The sequence below is a fragment of the Aquila chrysaetos genome, chromosome 13, assembly GCF_900496995.4.
Source record: "Aquila chrysaetos chrysaetos chromosome 13, bAquChr1.4, whole genome shotgun sequence".
NCBI classification, from domain to species: Eukaryota; Metazoa; Chordata; class Aves; order Accipitriformes; family Accipitridae; genus Aquila; species Aquila chrysaetos.
In genome coordinates this window covers 12283519-12300978 of record NC_044016.1, presented here as the reverse complement: position 1 = coordinate 12300978, position 17460 = coordinate 12283519, and the positions used below count along the sequence as shown (strand labels likewise).

The 17460-nt window shown below is 38.8% G+C and overlaps 1 protein-coding gene across 1 annotated transcript in view; it reads right to left on the bottom strand.

Annotated features, from left to right (window-relative positions):
* KCNH1 (potassium voltage-gated channel subfamily H member 1) overlaps positions 1–17460 on the bottom strand; it is a 186556-nt gene that overhangs the window by 90026 nt on the left and 79070 nt on the right. The window contains exons 8-9 of the mRNA XM_030035700.2: positions 7781–7980; positions 3996–4248 (exon numbers count right to left, since the gene is read on the bottom strand). Coding sequence (XP_029891560.1) covers positions 3996–4248; positions 7781–7980 — 453 coding nt within the window. The remainder of the gene's footprint in view (positions 1–3995; positions 4249–7780; positions 7981–17460) is intronic.

Below are 17460 nucleotides of genomic sequence, written 5' to 3'. Positions count from 1 at the left end.
CAGCGAAGTTAACACAGTTCCAAACAATCTACATTCTCACACTGCACTAAGGAAATGTGTACCTTCATAGTGTAAAAAAATATTAAAAGGGCACTGAAAGACAGTTTAGGTCTTCAAGCTACCCTAAATTAAGAAACAATAACCAGCTATGCAGGCTTATTTCATGCTTCCATTACAATCCCTTTCCCCCTGCATATTTCAAAGAAAGCTGCAGCCAGACCTTATGGTCCCTACCTGGAACACATTTAATTCAGGAGGAATCTTTTAAGAAGACATTAATTAGATTAAAATGTAGCAAATCTCTCCTGAGCATGAGTAAATTTTAACTTTTCAAAGACCTGCAATAAGGTCAAGTTTTCAGATGGCCAGTGGCTCAGCCTAAAGGTCTGCTCCAAAGCAGAGAAACTAGAGCTGCCAAATGAAGTGCATGTAAATGGTTGATTGTTTTTAACAGTGACAAACCAACGCATTTTCTCTAACTACATTTGGATAAATGAGTAAGTTTCTAAGCAAGAGTAGTTCAAAGAGATATGTCAGTCTCAGATGAATAAAGCACCATCAGCCCAAATGGGAAGGCTTAGAAAAGTTAAAAGCAAAGCCAAGTTGAAAACAGTCTCTTAATGGAAGTCCTGCACGACCGGTGCTTCGCTCAGTTCTCTTCACGGCAGGGACTATGGGATTTGTCTCTATCTTCCATAAACTGCTGAGTGTACATCAGCACTTCACCCTGCGCAATAACAATGGTGTAAATGGAAGAACAGTGAACTACAGGAAACAGAATTGTATTTCATCCAAGCACCTTTCCACTAGTTAATCTTCACTTCTACATAGTCCCACTCATATACTCACACATTAACTTAGAAAACCATAGTAATACAGTGGCCTTTCTTGCTACATCCTCCTTTTCTGACCCATTTGTATTAGAATGAACCACAAATAAATAAATCACCTGGCTTAAAGGTAATTTTATACTTTTTTATTTTTGTTTCTTTGACACATCAAATCCAAAGATTGTGTTGCATGAACATCAGTAATTTCTTTATTTCAGCAGAAATTTTGGACAGAGTTCAAAAATATGTCTTTCACCCCAACAAATCAAACTTCATACAAAATGCATCAATTACTTTAAATTTTGCAAAGAATTTCCGTAAACATTGCAAAGAATTTTCTTTTTTTATTTGTTTACTCATTTTTGTGTTTGTCTCTAAGTCAAATTAATGGGGAAGGCAATCTTAGGCGACACAAAAAAAAAAAAAGTACATTTCTTTCACTGCTGGCCTGTGTGCAATTTCTTCCAACTCAGTACTCGTATCAATCCAAGTCAATCAAAGTCAGTGCTTTGTTATAAGAACATAAGCCTGAACTGAGAATATACCTGTCTCTTGCGTATTACACAGAACTGATCTGGAAGGATATTATGCAAGTGTACACAACACAGTCCAAACTCCAGGGCTACGCAATACAATTTTATATGCTAGTCTGCAAGGCTAAATGATTTCAGAACTTGAAAATGTTTCATATGAATTGGATCCTTTAAGGATTAAGTGTAGTTTGCCTTTGGTGTATGTAATGCTGTACAGCAGTCACACAGACTAATTTAGAGATGCAATTTATTTCTCTATTGTAAGGAAGATACAGGCTACATCGTAAATTGCAAAGGCTGCTTTATTAAGTGACAGCTAAAGCTGAGCAAACATTCACCTTGAATAATTGATGCACTTACTTTTTATTTTTATTTCAAGAATACCTGAGAGAAGATTACGGTCTCTCCAACATACCTGTTAGCTGACATTACCCTACAGAATTCCTCACATGGTTTGCTGTTACATGCCTGATGTTAATAGCTATGCTTAGCCGTGACTGGTAAACAAAACTTACAGCATAGGCTGTTCTGGCTGAATGATCAGCAACAATCACATTTCTTGTACAATATAGATGTTATTTTATTTTGCTTGTAGTGCCCTGTTCTATCTGCTGTACTTTTATCAAGAACTTGACAAGTTTAGCTGAACATGAAATTAAAAAACCCCCAAACATTGCTATTCTACAGATAAGAAAACTGAGAGTACAAAGAAGTTAGGGAGGAAATCCTGAACCATCTCCTGCACCATCCTTCAGTAATGTGGTGCTTACATTATGCAATGCTGAAGGAGAATAAAGTCCAACTGGTTTAGAATAGGGATTAAAACAGTGAAAAATTTAGTTAACTACATCATTTCTTATCAGGATAGAGAAACCTTCAACAGAAGGCTTCACAGCCTGGGGGAGGAAGGTACACACATGTGTGGAAGGAAAGGGATTCCTTAGTCCAGAAACTGAAACACAAAAATCAATACACATTTATCCAAAATGAAATCTCTCAGAATGACAAACAGATCCCACTTCATTTTACTTTCCTCTCTGATTACACTATTCACAAAGAAAATGACAGAGCTCATCAACTTTAGTGCAAGCCAGAGAACTGACTCCAAATTCCAAAAAAATAAAGGTGTGGAGGGAAGACGATCAATAGTTACTGTCCCAGGAGAACAGCAATAACAAAATATTTATATTCATTCAGATACCAAGGGATCAGCCTCATTTATCTGTAGTTATCACTCCGCAGCAGCAGAGATTAGGGGTTCATGTTTTCTTAACACTGATTTCTCAAGGAATCTAGGCCAAGTATTTTCTAAAGTGAGTATTATGATAAAACATGGAAGATACCAGTAAAGGTGAGGAGAAAATTGGTATCTTTAAAGGACATTTTAAAAAATTTTATTTCAGTGCTTTTTACCTATACTGATTAAATAGAGCAGCAAGATGTTTTGAGGTTTTCTTCTTGTGATGGACACAGGAGGAGGCATTATGGGATAAAAGGTGACACAAACTGAGAGGCTTCAGTTTGTTCTCCATTTGCCATGTTAATTCATGAGAGTTCAGCATGGCAAAAGGTAGTAAGTTCTTCACGTGCAACTAATAAAAGCAGAAGTTAGTTGCTAATATCATATAGTACTGAACAGCACAGGTGATTCCCGAACAAAAGAGAATCAGTTATCCCCCTACTTCTCACCATTGTAGTTTCTTGTGTGGCACAAAATATTATGAACTGGATGCCCCAGGACACTAAATTCACCCTATGCTGTATATGCAATCCTGTTCAGAAGTAGAGAAAAACCGAACTCAGTATATTTATTAGCCCCCTCATTTTCCAGTAGACATTCCACTTAGGAGAGTTGGATGTATGTGTTCAGAAACAGTAAGATTACCAAGCTGTTTTCTTCTCTTTTTCCGGGCTGCTATGAGTGACAGGTACTGGATTAAGCCACCGTGAGAATTTACCTTATCACAAAAGGGTCTGACAGAATCAAATGATAAGTATCACCTCCTCAGTGCTCCAGCCACCCCATGATTCATATACATCTATTGGATTATCACACTCTTTTCTCCTAGCTTTGCCTCAATGTTGTTCACACCACTATCAGCTTCTTTTTAATGCCTCCAGCTGTCATTCCAAGTTAACACAAATCAGCTCTAAATTTTTATATTACTTTGACTTTAAAAGAGAGAAATATTATTTCAACATGAGATCTTAAATAAATCTAATAGGAAAATTTCCAGCAAAAGTGGATTATTATTGGGGGGGGTGGGAGGGAGGCAGGGAAGCCAGGCACTTTAAAAATAAGTTTTCTGAAGTCCTCAATGGAATTTCTAATGAAAAGAGATGTGGCGAGACAGGGAGAACACCAATAATGACCAGGATCCCAATGGTCAAGTAGAGTTTCCATTGACCAGAAGAAATAGGGTTGAAGCACTCTGGAGATGAGGTGCTTGCCCTTCCTATTTACCTCTGTGGAACAGGAAGGACAATAAAATATACCTCACCAGGCCATGCTAAATCTAACTTGACTGAAGCTTTTTAAAGAATGAGTTAAGTGCTTGAGTAGAAGAGGCTACAAAAATGCTCTATGCATCTATATTTGTGCACAATGCATATTATCAGCTGTGAAACTCACCCAATATAGCAACGACTTCATCATCCTGGATTACTTCCAAAGACCCTGAAACCACAAAGCAAAGGCTGTCGACACTCTCGCCAGCGTGGTAGATCAGGTCTCCGGGGGCACAGTGCACTGTCTGAAATTCCATGGCAAGTGCTCGAAGGCACCCATCGCTCGCCAGCCTGAAGGCTGGGTGCTCCTTGAAAACTTTGCGGTTCAGATGCACACAGATATCTGCTCTCATGTCCTTAGGGCATATCTGCAAAACCTGAGAAGGAAATTAGGCAATCAATTCCTGTGCATGGCTTATATGTGCCTATTATCCCTAGTTTACTATACAGGGTTTAAGAACTACTTTCCTCCTCCTTTTAAGATTTCTAATCTCAGTCTGTATATTTATTTTTATATTATTTATACACATAAGCCACAATACTAACTTAGACTACTTTACAATACCTGAAGGAAAATAATGTTTTCATCTCAGCAACATGCTCTGCTGGATATTGAATTACCAGGATAAGGCCTCAGGTTTTTAAGACAATAAAACTGAGAGCACAGCAGTACAGAAAGTGGTGGAGAAAAGCTTCCTGAAGGATTATTTCTAGATTGTCACTCTTTTGATAGGCAGATTCCATGAAAAGCCTGCACAAATTATACACTGCAAGTAAGAGAATACTGTATAGAGAAGCGTAATCTCATATCCCTTTAGTAAAAAAAAAAAAAAAAAAAAAGTTATTAAAAGTTTCATTAACTCATAATACTGAGATTTGCAGGTATTCAAATTCACCCCTCAGTGGCAGTAACAAGTTTGTTGTTCACACAAGAAAGGGACTTTGAGGTATGATACTGTGTTGGGCAACTTTTGATCTTCCAAATGCAATGTTCCTCACGGCAGTTCATGATGTGTGCTCCTAAGGGTACACAAACTGATGCTTAGCACAGCGGGTACCCATCAGGGCCATTTCTGAAGGTTTTTAATACAATACAAACAGCCGAGTGGAAAGAATACAGAATTACTACTGCACGTACAGATTAAAAGTTCCTGGCAAAACCACTGGAAATACATAACAGCAACAGGGTTTTGGGATGACAAAATCCTTGGAGGATAGTCCGTGATGAAGTACATCTCAGGACATATTATATGAGAAAAACATTGAGTAGTGGAAGTCTGCCTCATTTTTTTTTCTTAGTAATATCTATTCCATCCAATTAATGAGCACTCTGGGTGAGCTTCAGAGTTACTCCTACACATTTTCCCGGATGGAAAGAGACGGTTGCTTCAATGCAAACACTCCTGGAAAACAGGAAGCACTATGGCTATGCCTACACCTTGCAATGGGGCTCTGTGCAAGATCTGAGCAGAGAACCAAGCTCATAACTCTGTGCATGGCACTGGTTCCAGATATTACGCTTGCTACTCCAAAGGCAAATGACTATCACCAATATCATCATCTCTGGCCCACCTCCAAGCAGACCTGCTATTACAGATACTACTTCTGAATGAGATATATTTCCATAGCGCTTAAGTGTAGGTCATTCATGGATGATCTCTCTTGGCTGACCCACAGGGAGCAGCAGCTGAACCTGCCAGTTCTCAGTTTTCCAGGCTCAAAGTAGTGGGTCGGGGCACCAGGACCTGCATTTAACGTGGAACACAGGCAGCGGCTATAGCTGTCTTTGCAATTATCTTATTTACTCTGGCAACAAAACCATTCTGTATTTGCAGATGCTTGCCAAACTTTGCTACTGGAATTACACACACACACTTCACAGTTACTTGATTATCACGCACAAAAAGGGTTGTTGTAATAGAAATAGTAGTAAAAAAACCAGAATATACAAGAGTATATTTAAAATGAGGCTCTTAGCCAAAAAACCCTTGGTTTCCCAGTCTAAGAGGAAGTTAACTCACTTTCCATTCTCCATTTAGAGAAGTTGTCTGCAGACTTCACAGAAATTAAAGGGATTAAAGACATTTGAGTTTTACAGACAAATGGCAGAAGACTTTCATTTGTATGGGAGGTAAGAAACATATCTTCATGGATTAATTTTAGAATGTTTCAGCAGCTCTTGGTTAAATTTTGTTATACTGGCATTTTCTAGACTTACAGACTTTGCTTTTAGCTGATTATTCACTCCTTGGCACGCCTGCAGTTAACACCAAACTGACAAATTTGTAGCCTACAAAATAGCGAGAAGATTGATTCTGTGCTAAGTTCATCTTTAAGTATCTATCTGCCTCATCCGTAGAAAACAGCACTGCACTACGCAGCAGCACAACTACCACTGTTCTGTCACAGAAGCAATACATGTTTTATTCATTGCATGACATCCTAGCAGTCATACACAGGCATCAAACCAATGGAGCTCAGACCTGAGAGTTTATGGATTGGCACAGCCATTAGTCGGTCTTATATCTGCTAGCTTTTGCTATGCAGATGAAAGTTGATTTCTTGGTTTTACAGTCATCACTACTGGCAGTTCAGCTATGAACACACCAGTTACTGAAAACAACACCATATTAAGCTCTTTGATGTCCTGATAATTGGAGACTTTTTTCCTGTTTATTAAGATAATTCTCAAAGGGTACAGTGAGTTGTGCTTGGTTTGGTTATCCTGCTGTCTCCAAAGGCATTTTAAAGCATTTCTCTCCTTATCAGAGGAAGCCAAGAATGAACTTTGAAGATAAGCTAAAACAAACATGTTTTACATAGCAATTTTTTCTTGTTGCTTTGTTAAAATGATGAGAGGGGCTTGTACTGGGGGAGTGAATGAAAGCACCAGCATTCATTACACTATGTGTCCTCAGATGTTGTCTCTCCACCTTCCCCAAATAGCTCAAACCCATAACCCCGCACAAAGATATTTTATGAGAAAACAGGCAGAGCAGTTTCTAATCAGCACTATCCAGTACTAAAACACCATTTCTTTCTGACAGCTAGTATGACAGACAGTGCTTACCAGAATCATGGTCTGGGATCTAAATGGCAGGTACACTGAAGCCCATTTAGGAAAGCAAACAGTACCCTGTGTACCTATTGGTCTCCAGACAGCCCAGTGCAAGGCCACATCTGTTCTACTCTTTCATAATGACACTTTAACAGCTAGACAGAAGTGAGATTGTTTGCTCTTTAACTGCATCATCTACAGTTTAGAATACTAAATTAAGCTGCCAACCAGAAGGCTGGTGACCAGAGCATTGGTATGATTTCCTGAATGAACGACCCCACAAATCATATCTCTTTACAAACGGAAGAAAAACAGTATCTATCTCCATAAAAGCTAGCAACTAATATGAAAGCGGCAAGTAGTTAATTAGTATCTTTAACCTGCACACTGAATATTACATTCAAATTCTATGAAGAACAAACAAATTTTACTTTGTATTCAGGCCCACAGAGCTGCAAACAACCTTACATAACAAAAATATTGCAAAAAAAAAAAACCCAAAAAACCACAACACAAAAAACCCAACATTTGAAGAAATTCTGAGGTTGTGTTAGAACTTGGAACTTTTTTAGTTATCTTCTTTATTTACTGAAAACCAAGCTCTTTCCTTCATCATTTTTATACTATTTCATGCCGTATCACAAGAAAAACATATGTACTTTTACCACTAACATATGTCAGTATGATAGAGTAGCTGAAATACTGTATTTGAAAGTTTAAAATTAAGGGAAGCTACTATGTGGAACTATTTAAAGAATATTTGTCTTCTTTACTAAGAAAGTACCTCCTGTTTATTTTCATGAAATACTTTCAGGATGTGACTTCTTTCCTTGGAGTTTCACTTAACTTACCTTTTCAGTATCTATTCCTCTGGACATTGACCAGGTGGAAACGATGTAATCCATCACACGTTCGCTGAGTCCTTTAGGGACCTGGTAGAGCTTTAGAAAGTCTCGGACACTGTTCAGCATTTCATGATATCTGTTTGTATTAGCATACATTTGCTGAAATATGGTTGTCACATTACCAAAAATGGTTGCATACAGAAGGGCTGTAAAAAAGAAGAAAAACAATAGATATAATACATAATAAGTTGTGATCATCAGTCTGTGTTCCACTGTGCTGCTGTAAGACAGGAAATTGCCAGGCCCATAGAAATTCATGCAATATCAGTGCTTTGTTAGGCAGGCCTGATGAGCACAAGCATTTTATAGGTCACCTTCAGCACTACAAATTGAGGACCACCACCTACTTTTGCGATGGCGAGTCCTGCAACACAGAGTTCCTGCAACACAACTATTTGTCATTGTCCATCAAACAATTCAGTAGTACCCAAACCCTTACAGAACCACAACAGAAGACACAAGAATTTTAAGACAAATAGCTGGACAGCAAATACTTTAAAATTTCATCTCTGGTTTATAGCGCCTGTGTTGAAATGCCATCAGTGACAGATTTCCAAGCTTTAAGTGCATTACCACAGTAGTAAGCCGAGTCATCATTACCCACCTCAGTGTGACAACAACAATGCATCAAAGCAGAAGATGGAATATGTAGTAAACAGCTACCATGGTCAGTGATTTATAGATGTAAGTTTAATAATACATAAAAACTCGCATTATGTTTTATATTCTTCAGGCAGAAGAACAGCAAGGCCTGAGGCAAGAGCTCGAGCCCTGAAAGGCAGACCGCTGCACAGCCCTTCTGACTTCACTCAACACAGTTATGAAGCCAGCTGGTTCATCAGGATGGGTTTAAGAATAAACATGAGAGAGAAAAAACAGACAGTATCTCCAGGTGTGGAGAGAAGCAGATGAAAACACACAGGACTTGAGAAGATCCGCCTGCCGAAGCCCAAGACAGAACAGCAGGCCGGTGGCAGTCTCAGTGGTCATCCTTTGATGGCTTGCAGAGGCAGGTGCGGAAGCTCTTGAAGCTGATCCAGCCCTGAACGAAAGGGAAGGACCGGAAGCCTCAAGTGGAGTTTTCCGATGTTGTGAACCAGGTCAGTGATACGTGAGAGGCCGGCCGTAGAGGGAGACGAACAGTCAGATGGCAGATGCACCGATGAGCACCAGTAAGTGCTCTGGCTTGCTGAGGAAGTTCTTCCTCTTTATCATTTCCTATCCCCCAAAACAGGCACCAAATTGTCCGTATTACATCTCTTCCACTCAGGATGAAAATAAATAATTGAGAAGTGAAATTTTAAAAAATAAGAAAATATTTTGCCTTATCTAAATACACCTTTTTGCTCTTTATTTCCTCCCTCACCCCCTCTTGGAAAAAAAAAAAAAAAATATTCCCTCACCCCATTAATTCCTTTGAGAATGCAGCTATTTATTCAGGTCAGTGTTACAGGCAGATATCCTTAAGCCAACTAAAATGCTTTAAGATTTTATGACCAACAAAAAACCTTTGATGATGTGCAAAAGAAACTTACAGAACTGTCTTTTCCCTTATCACCAAGAGATGTAATTTAAATTTAGACTTACTCAAGGCCTTTACACTCCTGATGCTCTGTAGAATTCCCTCTTGATGCTGTATGACTTCTTTTCTTTTTATGAGTTCCTGTAGAGACCAGCTCTCCCCCTTTCTAACTACTGCTCTGTACAGACGGGTATAAAAATATATATAAAAATGTGCAAACTCAGTTTAAAAAGAAGTGGAGAGTATGAATAGGGATACAGTGACCAGAAATGTATAGATTATTTCTCTGTTTAACCTTAACTCATGCCTGAGCTAAACCATACCGGGAAGTCTGATGCAATGAGTACTGAAGAATGAAGAAATGCTTTTAAAAAAAAGATTTACTATAAATGCTCCTTAATCCATGACTATTTTGTATTTGAACAGCATTACCTTTCCCTAACTATGTCCTGTTTTGCTCTCTGTTATGCAGATGCAAACACAACCCTACAATATTGCTACCTTAGGCCCTACTTACATGGACTTTTACCAGGTTTCCTAACAGAACATGAACCCAGGGCCTCCAAAACTGCAAAGTCCCACTGGCAGGACACTGCAGCAGCACAAGGCCTCCACAAACGTTGTTATTCTGCCAGCCAGTATAGCACTGAAAATAGGGACCCTCTTCCTAAACTGTCACCCAGCAAATTCTTATCTGCAAATTTCTGGGCAACCATACTTGTGTGCATACAACTATCTCTTGCTCTCTGGCAAACAGTGAGACCTGAGGATTCAGTACCTTGGGATGTATAGCTCTATGCCTGAAAAGGTAAAATGGAGTCCCTACTCTGTCCCATTACTGTCCAGCTACATAAAGCCTAAAGAAAAAACAGAAATTTGGTTCTTCACTTTGATTATTATGAGGCGAGCAGTCCTAGAGCAATTTCCATTGCAAATTGCAGCTACTATGCTCCACTATGACAATTATTTTGGCAAGAAAAATTATTCCTGCCCACAGCAATTTTTTATTTTTAAAAAAATCCCTGAATTTACAATCCTTAATTTATCATTAGCTAACCACTTTATTACTATTAAAGACACATTAAACCCAACAATTTTTGCAGCCTAATATTGGGTAGACATTTTAGCATATTAAACAATGACCTCTTCCACACAGAAATAGCTTGCTGTGTGCCTTTCCTTCTTTTCAAAGGAATAATGAAATGAACCCACTGCAGTACACTGCAGGCCAAGAAAGATTTCAGAAACACACACTCTACTACAGGAAGACAGTTGGGCAATTTATGACAGAGCACAATCTCCAGCATCTCCTCTCCATGAATGTCAAGATCCCTCAGAAAAGATAGAGCCCCTCACCCTTACATTAATATTATTTTCTGACAACAGATAAAGAAAAACACATTGTCCCCAACAATGTGACTACCCATTTACAATGCAGTCTGTGTCACCCCATTTAAACCAGTGTTTAAATAACGTCAAAGATAAAAGCATAGTAATTTCAATAGCCAATTACCCGCACAAGTGAATCATGAAGGTCAGACACAGGTTGGAAAGGTCACCAAATCATCTGCTACTTTTAATGATGTAACAAATAAGAATAGAGACATAAATACAAGTCAGTGCAGGTCTCAGCTACCACAGTAAAAGATCTGGGATCTCATTTTAGAATTATAAGAGGAAAAATTTCTATCTGTAAGAATGAGAGGTTTGCAATTACCCCAATTACAGATATAAGTGCTGCATGCGGTTCCTGAGATGAATCATCAGATTGATGATGATTTGCTCAAAATGCACTCGTTCAAAGCCCTTGCATACAAAATGTGTGCATAAAACCTATACAGCAACAAGTAAGACCAACATCAACTAGTGAACAACTTCTTACATCTTGCCCCCAAGACTTGCAGTGCTTTCTAAAACAGAACTGCCTCCATTTTCACTTTCTGGAAAGCTGATCCAGAGAGTCTGTCTGCCTGCATGTAAATTCCACTTAACAATTAAAAAACCAAAACAAACGCCTTTTACATACTTAAGGAGCAGCCTGTGCTAATCTAAATACCATTCAAAGAGCAAGCACCTGGATTTACAGACAGTAGATGATTTAAATGTATAACTGCACTTTTGTTTCACTAACAAGTTCCTAGTTCACAACAAATTATTGAGTTCATAGATGGCTGAGAGAAAGCACAGCCTTGAAAACCTGTTGCACTATATCACTTCTCACTGAAGACAAAACATAACCATAAATTCACCACAAAAATTGCATGCCTCAAAGGCATTTTTCAGATAACACATTGTGATGTCACACAAAATTAACATTGATCAGATAAAAAGAAAAGCAGAAATTAATAATTGTATGGATTATAACACAATTATATGAGAAAAACACATTGTTTTTAAATGTGCAATTAGAACAATGTAAGAACTTATAATTGCTTGAGATTAGGGGTCTTGATTAGTGATAATTATGCCTACGTATGGGTAGACAGCATGCAGTTAAAAGAAAAACACTGAACTGTTAATTACAGTCTGCAACCAAATACCAAACTGAACAGGTATCTATCAATGAATTGTTTACAGCACTAGTTTAGATAGAATTGTTATTTGTAGTCTTGCAACTTGAAACCAAAGCATCTAAAGCAAGATTTACTTATCAAGTATCTATATAACCTTCTAGAATAGTACAGAATTAAATAGGTTGCCCCATTTTCTATCAAGACAGATGCTGAGCTGCTTAATTTGCTACTTCTTAGGAAGTGTTGTATATTATAAAGTTTCCTATTTCTAATCTTTTCTCTACCTTTTATTTTTATTAATACAATGTATAGAGATATCAATTCATTTAGCTAGTAAAGAATAAATGGAAACAACTTAGCCATAACCTGATAGGTCAATTAATATTATGCACTTTATGAATTTTCACAATATATTTACATAACATTTTCATGTGGTATAAAACAAATTACAATTGCTACTGTCTTAGCATGTACATCAATTCCTGAATTTCACAACTTGGGGAAAAAGACATTTTTTGAAGTGAAAGTAAATTCCCAGAGGAGCTGTCCTCCATGCTGTTCCAGTGACTGCTAGATCCTGCTCTTCCCACAGCTCTCTATTCTCCCAGACTGAACCAATACACTGCTCCACCTCCCTCCTCTTTCACTCCACCAGCTTGTAATTTGCACCTCAGCTTAGGTACCCCACAAGCAAAAGCAAGGCAGTAGCAATGGCAAAGATCAAAGAACTGGCACACTACTATCAATTGAGCAAGTCTAAAAATCAATTCAATGGCAAACAGCAAAGCAGAAAGCCTGAATAGGCCTTAAGGGACACGAGCATCAAGCTGTGTGGCAGAACCACTTGACTTCTAGGATGAAAGATGAGAAACCACCGGCAAATTTTGTTAAACTCTTAGTCAAATCCTACCACAAATCTTCTCACACTCATCATCACATTTGCCGAAATCATCCTGTGACAACAGATGGGACACAGAAGGACCACACTAGGCTCCAGCTACAATGAAAATGTCTCCCCTGCAGAAGGATAGGCCACCAGTGAGGACACAGTTGATAAGGGCTAAACAACAGCACATCAGAGACATGATTTTTTTTTTTTCCTCTTCCCATCACCAGAAAAACCAGGAACTGCAATGAAATGAAAGTCAGAGACATAAACAAAGGAACAGCTGGTCTAAGAAGCCACTTAAGCAGCTACCAAGGACTAGAGTAGTAGAAACATCTGTGCACCTTAAAATAGGCTGTCTGCAGTGTGTAAGGGCAGAAAGGGAAGAGTTAAGAACAGCTATGGAACAAACACCACAAACAGGTCCCACTGCTTCTCTCCTCACACCCTTTCCTAACTCTACAAAATAAAAGCAGACTGCTACTACAGCAGCACAGACCCACAAGCAAATAACCTCCTGTTATTTCAGGGACTTGAAACCACTTACATTTTGCCACTTTAAAGCTTAATGTGGAAGAAGAGAGGTAAGTGTTGGTAAAACACCAAACCTTTCAAAGATGCTGAACTCCAGCATCCCTCAGGACGCTTCAAAACTGAAGTTTTTTTATTTTGATTTGATCTGGTAGCACCCACACAGCTGGTAGCAGCAATCGCAGGTGTTTGGCTCCCAAGAATTTCACAAGCCTGGGCATTGTGGGCAGCACAAATCTCTAAATGTTTTTGCTTATGCCTTCAGCATGTTTGGGCTGAGATAAACAGCATGGGAAAACACACAGACCAAAACTGATCAGAGGAGCAATCAGAGCCAAAGTGAATAAAAGCCAATAAAACAAGCTTCAGCATCAGTCCTGCAAGAAAGCTCCTGGTTGCAAAATTAAGGAAGAGTCTGGTCGTACATTACATTTGTGCTGTAAAGGGAAGCCAACAGAAAATGACACATGCATGACACTGAAAGGAATTAAAAACATCCTGGATACAGAGAGACTTCAGGCTGGTAGACTTTGAAAGCCCTAACCACGAGCTTCTCTCACCTTCAGGAAAACAGGGCTGCATGTTCATATTCTATAAACAAACAGCACTTGCAGACTAATGAGTTCACATGACTCTTCTCACTTAAATTATCTGAAGGTATCAATATTTCTGTACCTCCACTGACTGGTTAGACACAATGAGGCAACATCATTTTACATCCAAAGGTACATCATAAATCAGATATGAAGATACATGTTTTGCCTCAACTTACAGGTAAATTCTTAAACCTGCCAGATAGCCATGACTAACTGCAAACACAGTAATGCTTAGTAATTAATTGAAATTAAGGCCTTAACCCTTGATACCAGAGACTTTCAAAGAATCATTACAGTTTAATCAATGAGTCCATGGAAAGCTCCTTGTGGAATCAAATTTTGTTTCAGTCAAAATACAACAATATGGGAAAGCAAAAGCAACAGGCAAGAAGATTTGCAAGGGGAAACGTCAGCATGATTACTCAAAGGTTAAGACCAGAGAAAAAGGAAGATAATTCCACAGAAATGGTGCTTTCCGGTTACCTCTCCATGTTTTATCCCCCACAAGATAGGTTCATCTCTAGTAAGGTAAGACAGAACAGCCAGGAAACGTACTGATTTTCACAACTAGTTAAAACAACTAAAATTCCTGTAAAGGACAAGATATTTACCAGAACATTTTCAGGAGGGTCATAAAGGGTTTTAAATGTGGAGCAGGATCTTGATGATGTTCTATGTTTTAGGCATGTGTACTTCAGTGAATGCTAAGCCTTGCTCTAGCCTAAGCCAATTTGATTATCAAGAGGAAACTAACTGTACAAACAGATTACAGCTGCAAAAATCATCTGTATTCCAAACATACAAGGCCAGACTCACCAGTAGGACACTTATCAACAAGGGATGACTTCAGGTCAATGTATTCACCAGTGGGTTTTACCATGACGAGAATTATTAAAATGGCAAAATCTGATTAAATCCTCTGCAATGTGCAAGAAAGCACACTATTTTACTGTTTTGTAGAATTTTATGGACAATAAAATTTAAATTGTCTAGAAAATTGAAATGGATTTCCATTTCATTTCCCAGCACTAATGAACAGATCACCATTTAAATGACGACTGAGCCATTTAAGGGCATCATTTTTCTTCTACAATTTATACAGAGTAATGCATGGCCATTTTCAATTACTTGGTTAAAATTAAATCTCCAGATACTGCTTCTAGGTTTTTACTGACTTGCACCAATATGAAGCCTTTTACTTTGAAAGCTTTTTTTTTAATCTACCCTCAACTTATCTGAAATGGTTACTCCCAATTAGAAGCAAACTCTCATTTTTTAAAGAACTACTACTGAAATAGAGCTACACATAAAAAAACAGTTAGGAAAAGATTCAAGAAAGGAGTGAATAAAAATGAAAAGTTGTGCTCTTTTCATGTGAAACTGCTTACATACAGACTTTTTATGGTTCCTCTGTCTACCCTATTTCCTCTATGATTTGTATGATGTTTTCTACAAAGCCTTGCAGGAAGGAAATCTAGAGAGGCTCGAAGAGATCATCTTTTACCCAAACTTTCTGGCCCTTTCCCTACAATACTGCCACAGGTTCTCCTGGGCTTTGTACTGCTGGCTCAGGCCCATTCCTGTTGGCAATTCCTGAGCCTGATTTTGCAATAACCTACCTGTGGCCTTTGAGAGTTCAGAACTGGATCTAAATTTTCTACACCAAAGCCATTATCCAGCACTTACGCATACTGAATTCTAGACTGCACTTCCCCCCATCATTGATGCAACACAAAAGTTTGATGGCTGAAGTCACTTGCTGACAACTGCCCAAGCAGCATTCTGCAGTGTGATTACTTTTGGTCATTGCTCCAGACCTCATTTAATTAAGGTATCTTACATTCGAGTGAGATATTTAGAGTAATCCTTTGTTCCCAATGATAAATGGATTCAGGTAGATTCCTCTACTCCTACCAGAACGCCTGTCTGCAAAGTTGGTAGTTGGCTGCATTTCTTGCCAAATATGTTCAGATCTGAATCCACCAGTAAGACTACAAGGAGGAAGGACCCAAGGCGTCCCCTGAGGCTGCAGTGATCTCACTTCTCATTAGGCTTAAAACCTCAGCTCAGCTATGCACTTAAACGTAGGCTTTAAACACTACTCCATAGGTGTGAGCATGTCTGCCTGTGATTAAAGTTAAGGACACAGTCAGGAGAAATACTGAGACAAAGCAGCTCTCTTCAAACACTAACTATCATTCACTGACTTACAAAAGCTTTTGCTGTCCATGTAGCAAGTACATCACAGTCTTTTTTTAGACTTTGCCTTCTCCGAGAACAAAAGAAAAGGTAAAATTTTAATGCCTAAAAATTATCCCAATATAAAAGCAGGGTGGGATGAAGGTAGTTTGGTTTCATTGTGAAGTGAACCAGCGGTGGGTGGTAGAGTGCTGGCCTCACCCAGCCAGCTGATGTAAAAATTGCACATCCCTTATCCCACAGACTCCAGAGAGAAGTAACTTCTCTGGATTAACTGCATCGTCCCCAAACCAAAAACTAGTTAAGCAAAACCCTTAAAACAACAGAAAGTGTGTAATTGAGTCAGAGCCTGGGTCTCCTGTAGCTTACCTGGCTTACACTCACTAGCACCCTTCAAGCTGACTTTTCTCCAAGCAGTCACACTGCAAAACAACCAGTGATGGAGACATTGGCTGCACAGAGAGGTTGTGTTAATCACCGAGGAGCTGTCAAGCCTATTCAGTTGACAGGCCAAGCAGCTAGGGTTAAGAGCATGGCTGCACCTGACGGGATGAATGGATACGAGTTAAGGACAACAATTAATTCTCAGTTCAGATTGACTTTGCTGGGAAATTAAGCCCCTAAAGCTATTGCACTTAACTGGACTGTGCTGTACTTGACTGCTTTGCTTCTCTGCAGCTCAGTCTGAAGTTTCTGACGCAATAACCTTGGTAAGCCAGGCTCCCGGTGTGTTGTTACTTCAATAACCACAGAATGGCTGCAAGATGCTCTTCAGCCAACACTGAGTGACCTGCCAATCCTGTCTTGCACATGCACATCTTTTACTTCTGGGTGCAACAAGTACAAACAAGTTATGTGACTATATGCCATACAGGGTTTTCAAATGCTTCCCAAACAAACCTAAAGACAAACTGGTCCAAAAGCTTCCCTTTTCTGGTGTCATTAAATAGTTACAAATATTTAATGGTGTTTAACACAAATCAGAATACTGAAGTTTTTTATTAAGTTGAGTAAACCAATGAAGTCTGAGATAAAGATGACATTCACAGATGAAGACTAATTTGAGGCGGTTAAAGAGTAACTGTCACTGGAATGACTAGGTCTGAGTCATGCTCCTCCCACACACTAATCATAGATATGCTTGCAGACCAAAATCAATAGGTGCATACAGTATGTAAAGGAATGTGAAATGGGAAAAGCTCATAAAACAGTGGCTTCTCTAGAGGGCCTGCTTTACTGATGAGTGAAAAGACAGGTTAGTGAAGACGCATATGGCTTATCAAAAAAATAACCAAAACAACTGTTTGGGTTTTTAATGAGAAACCATGGATGACTGCATGCGAGAAGAATACTTTTCTCTGGAGTGGTGAAGAGAGTTA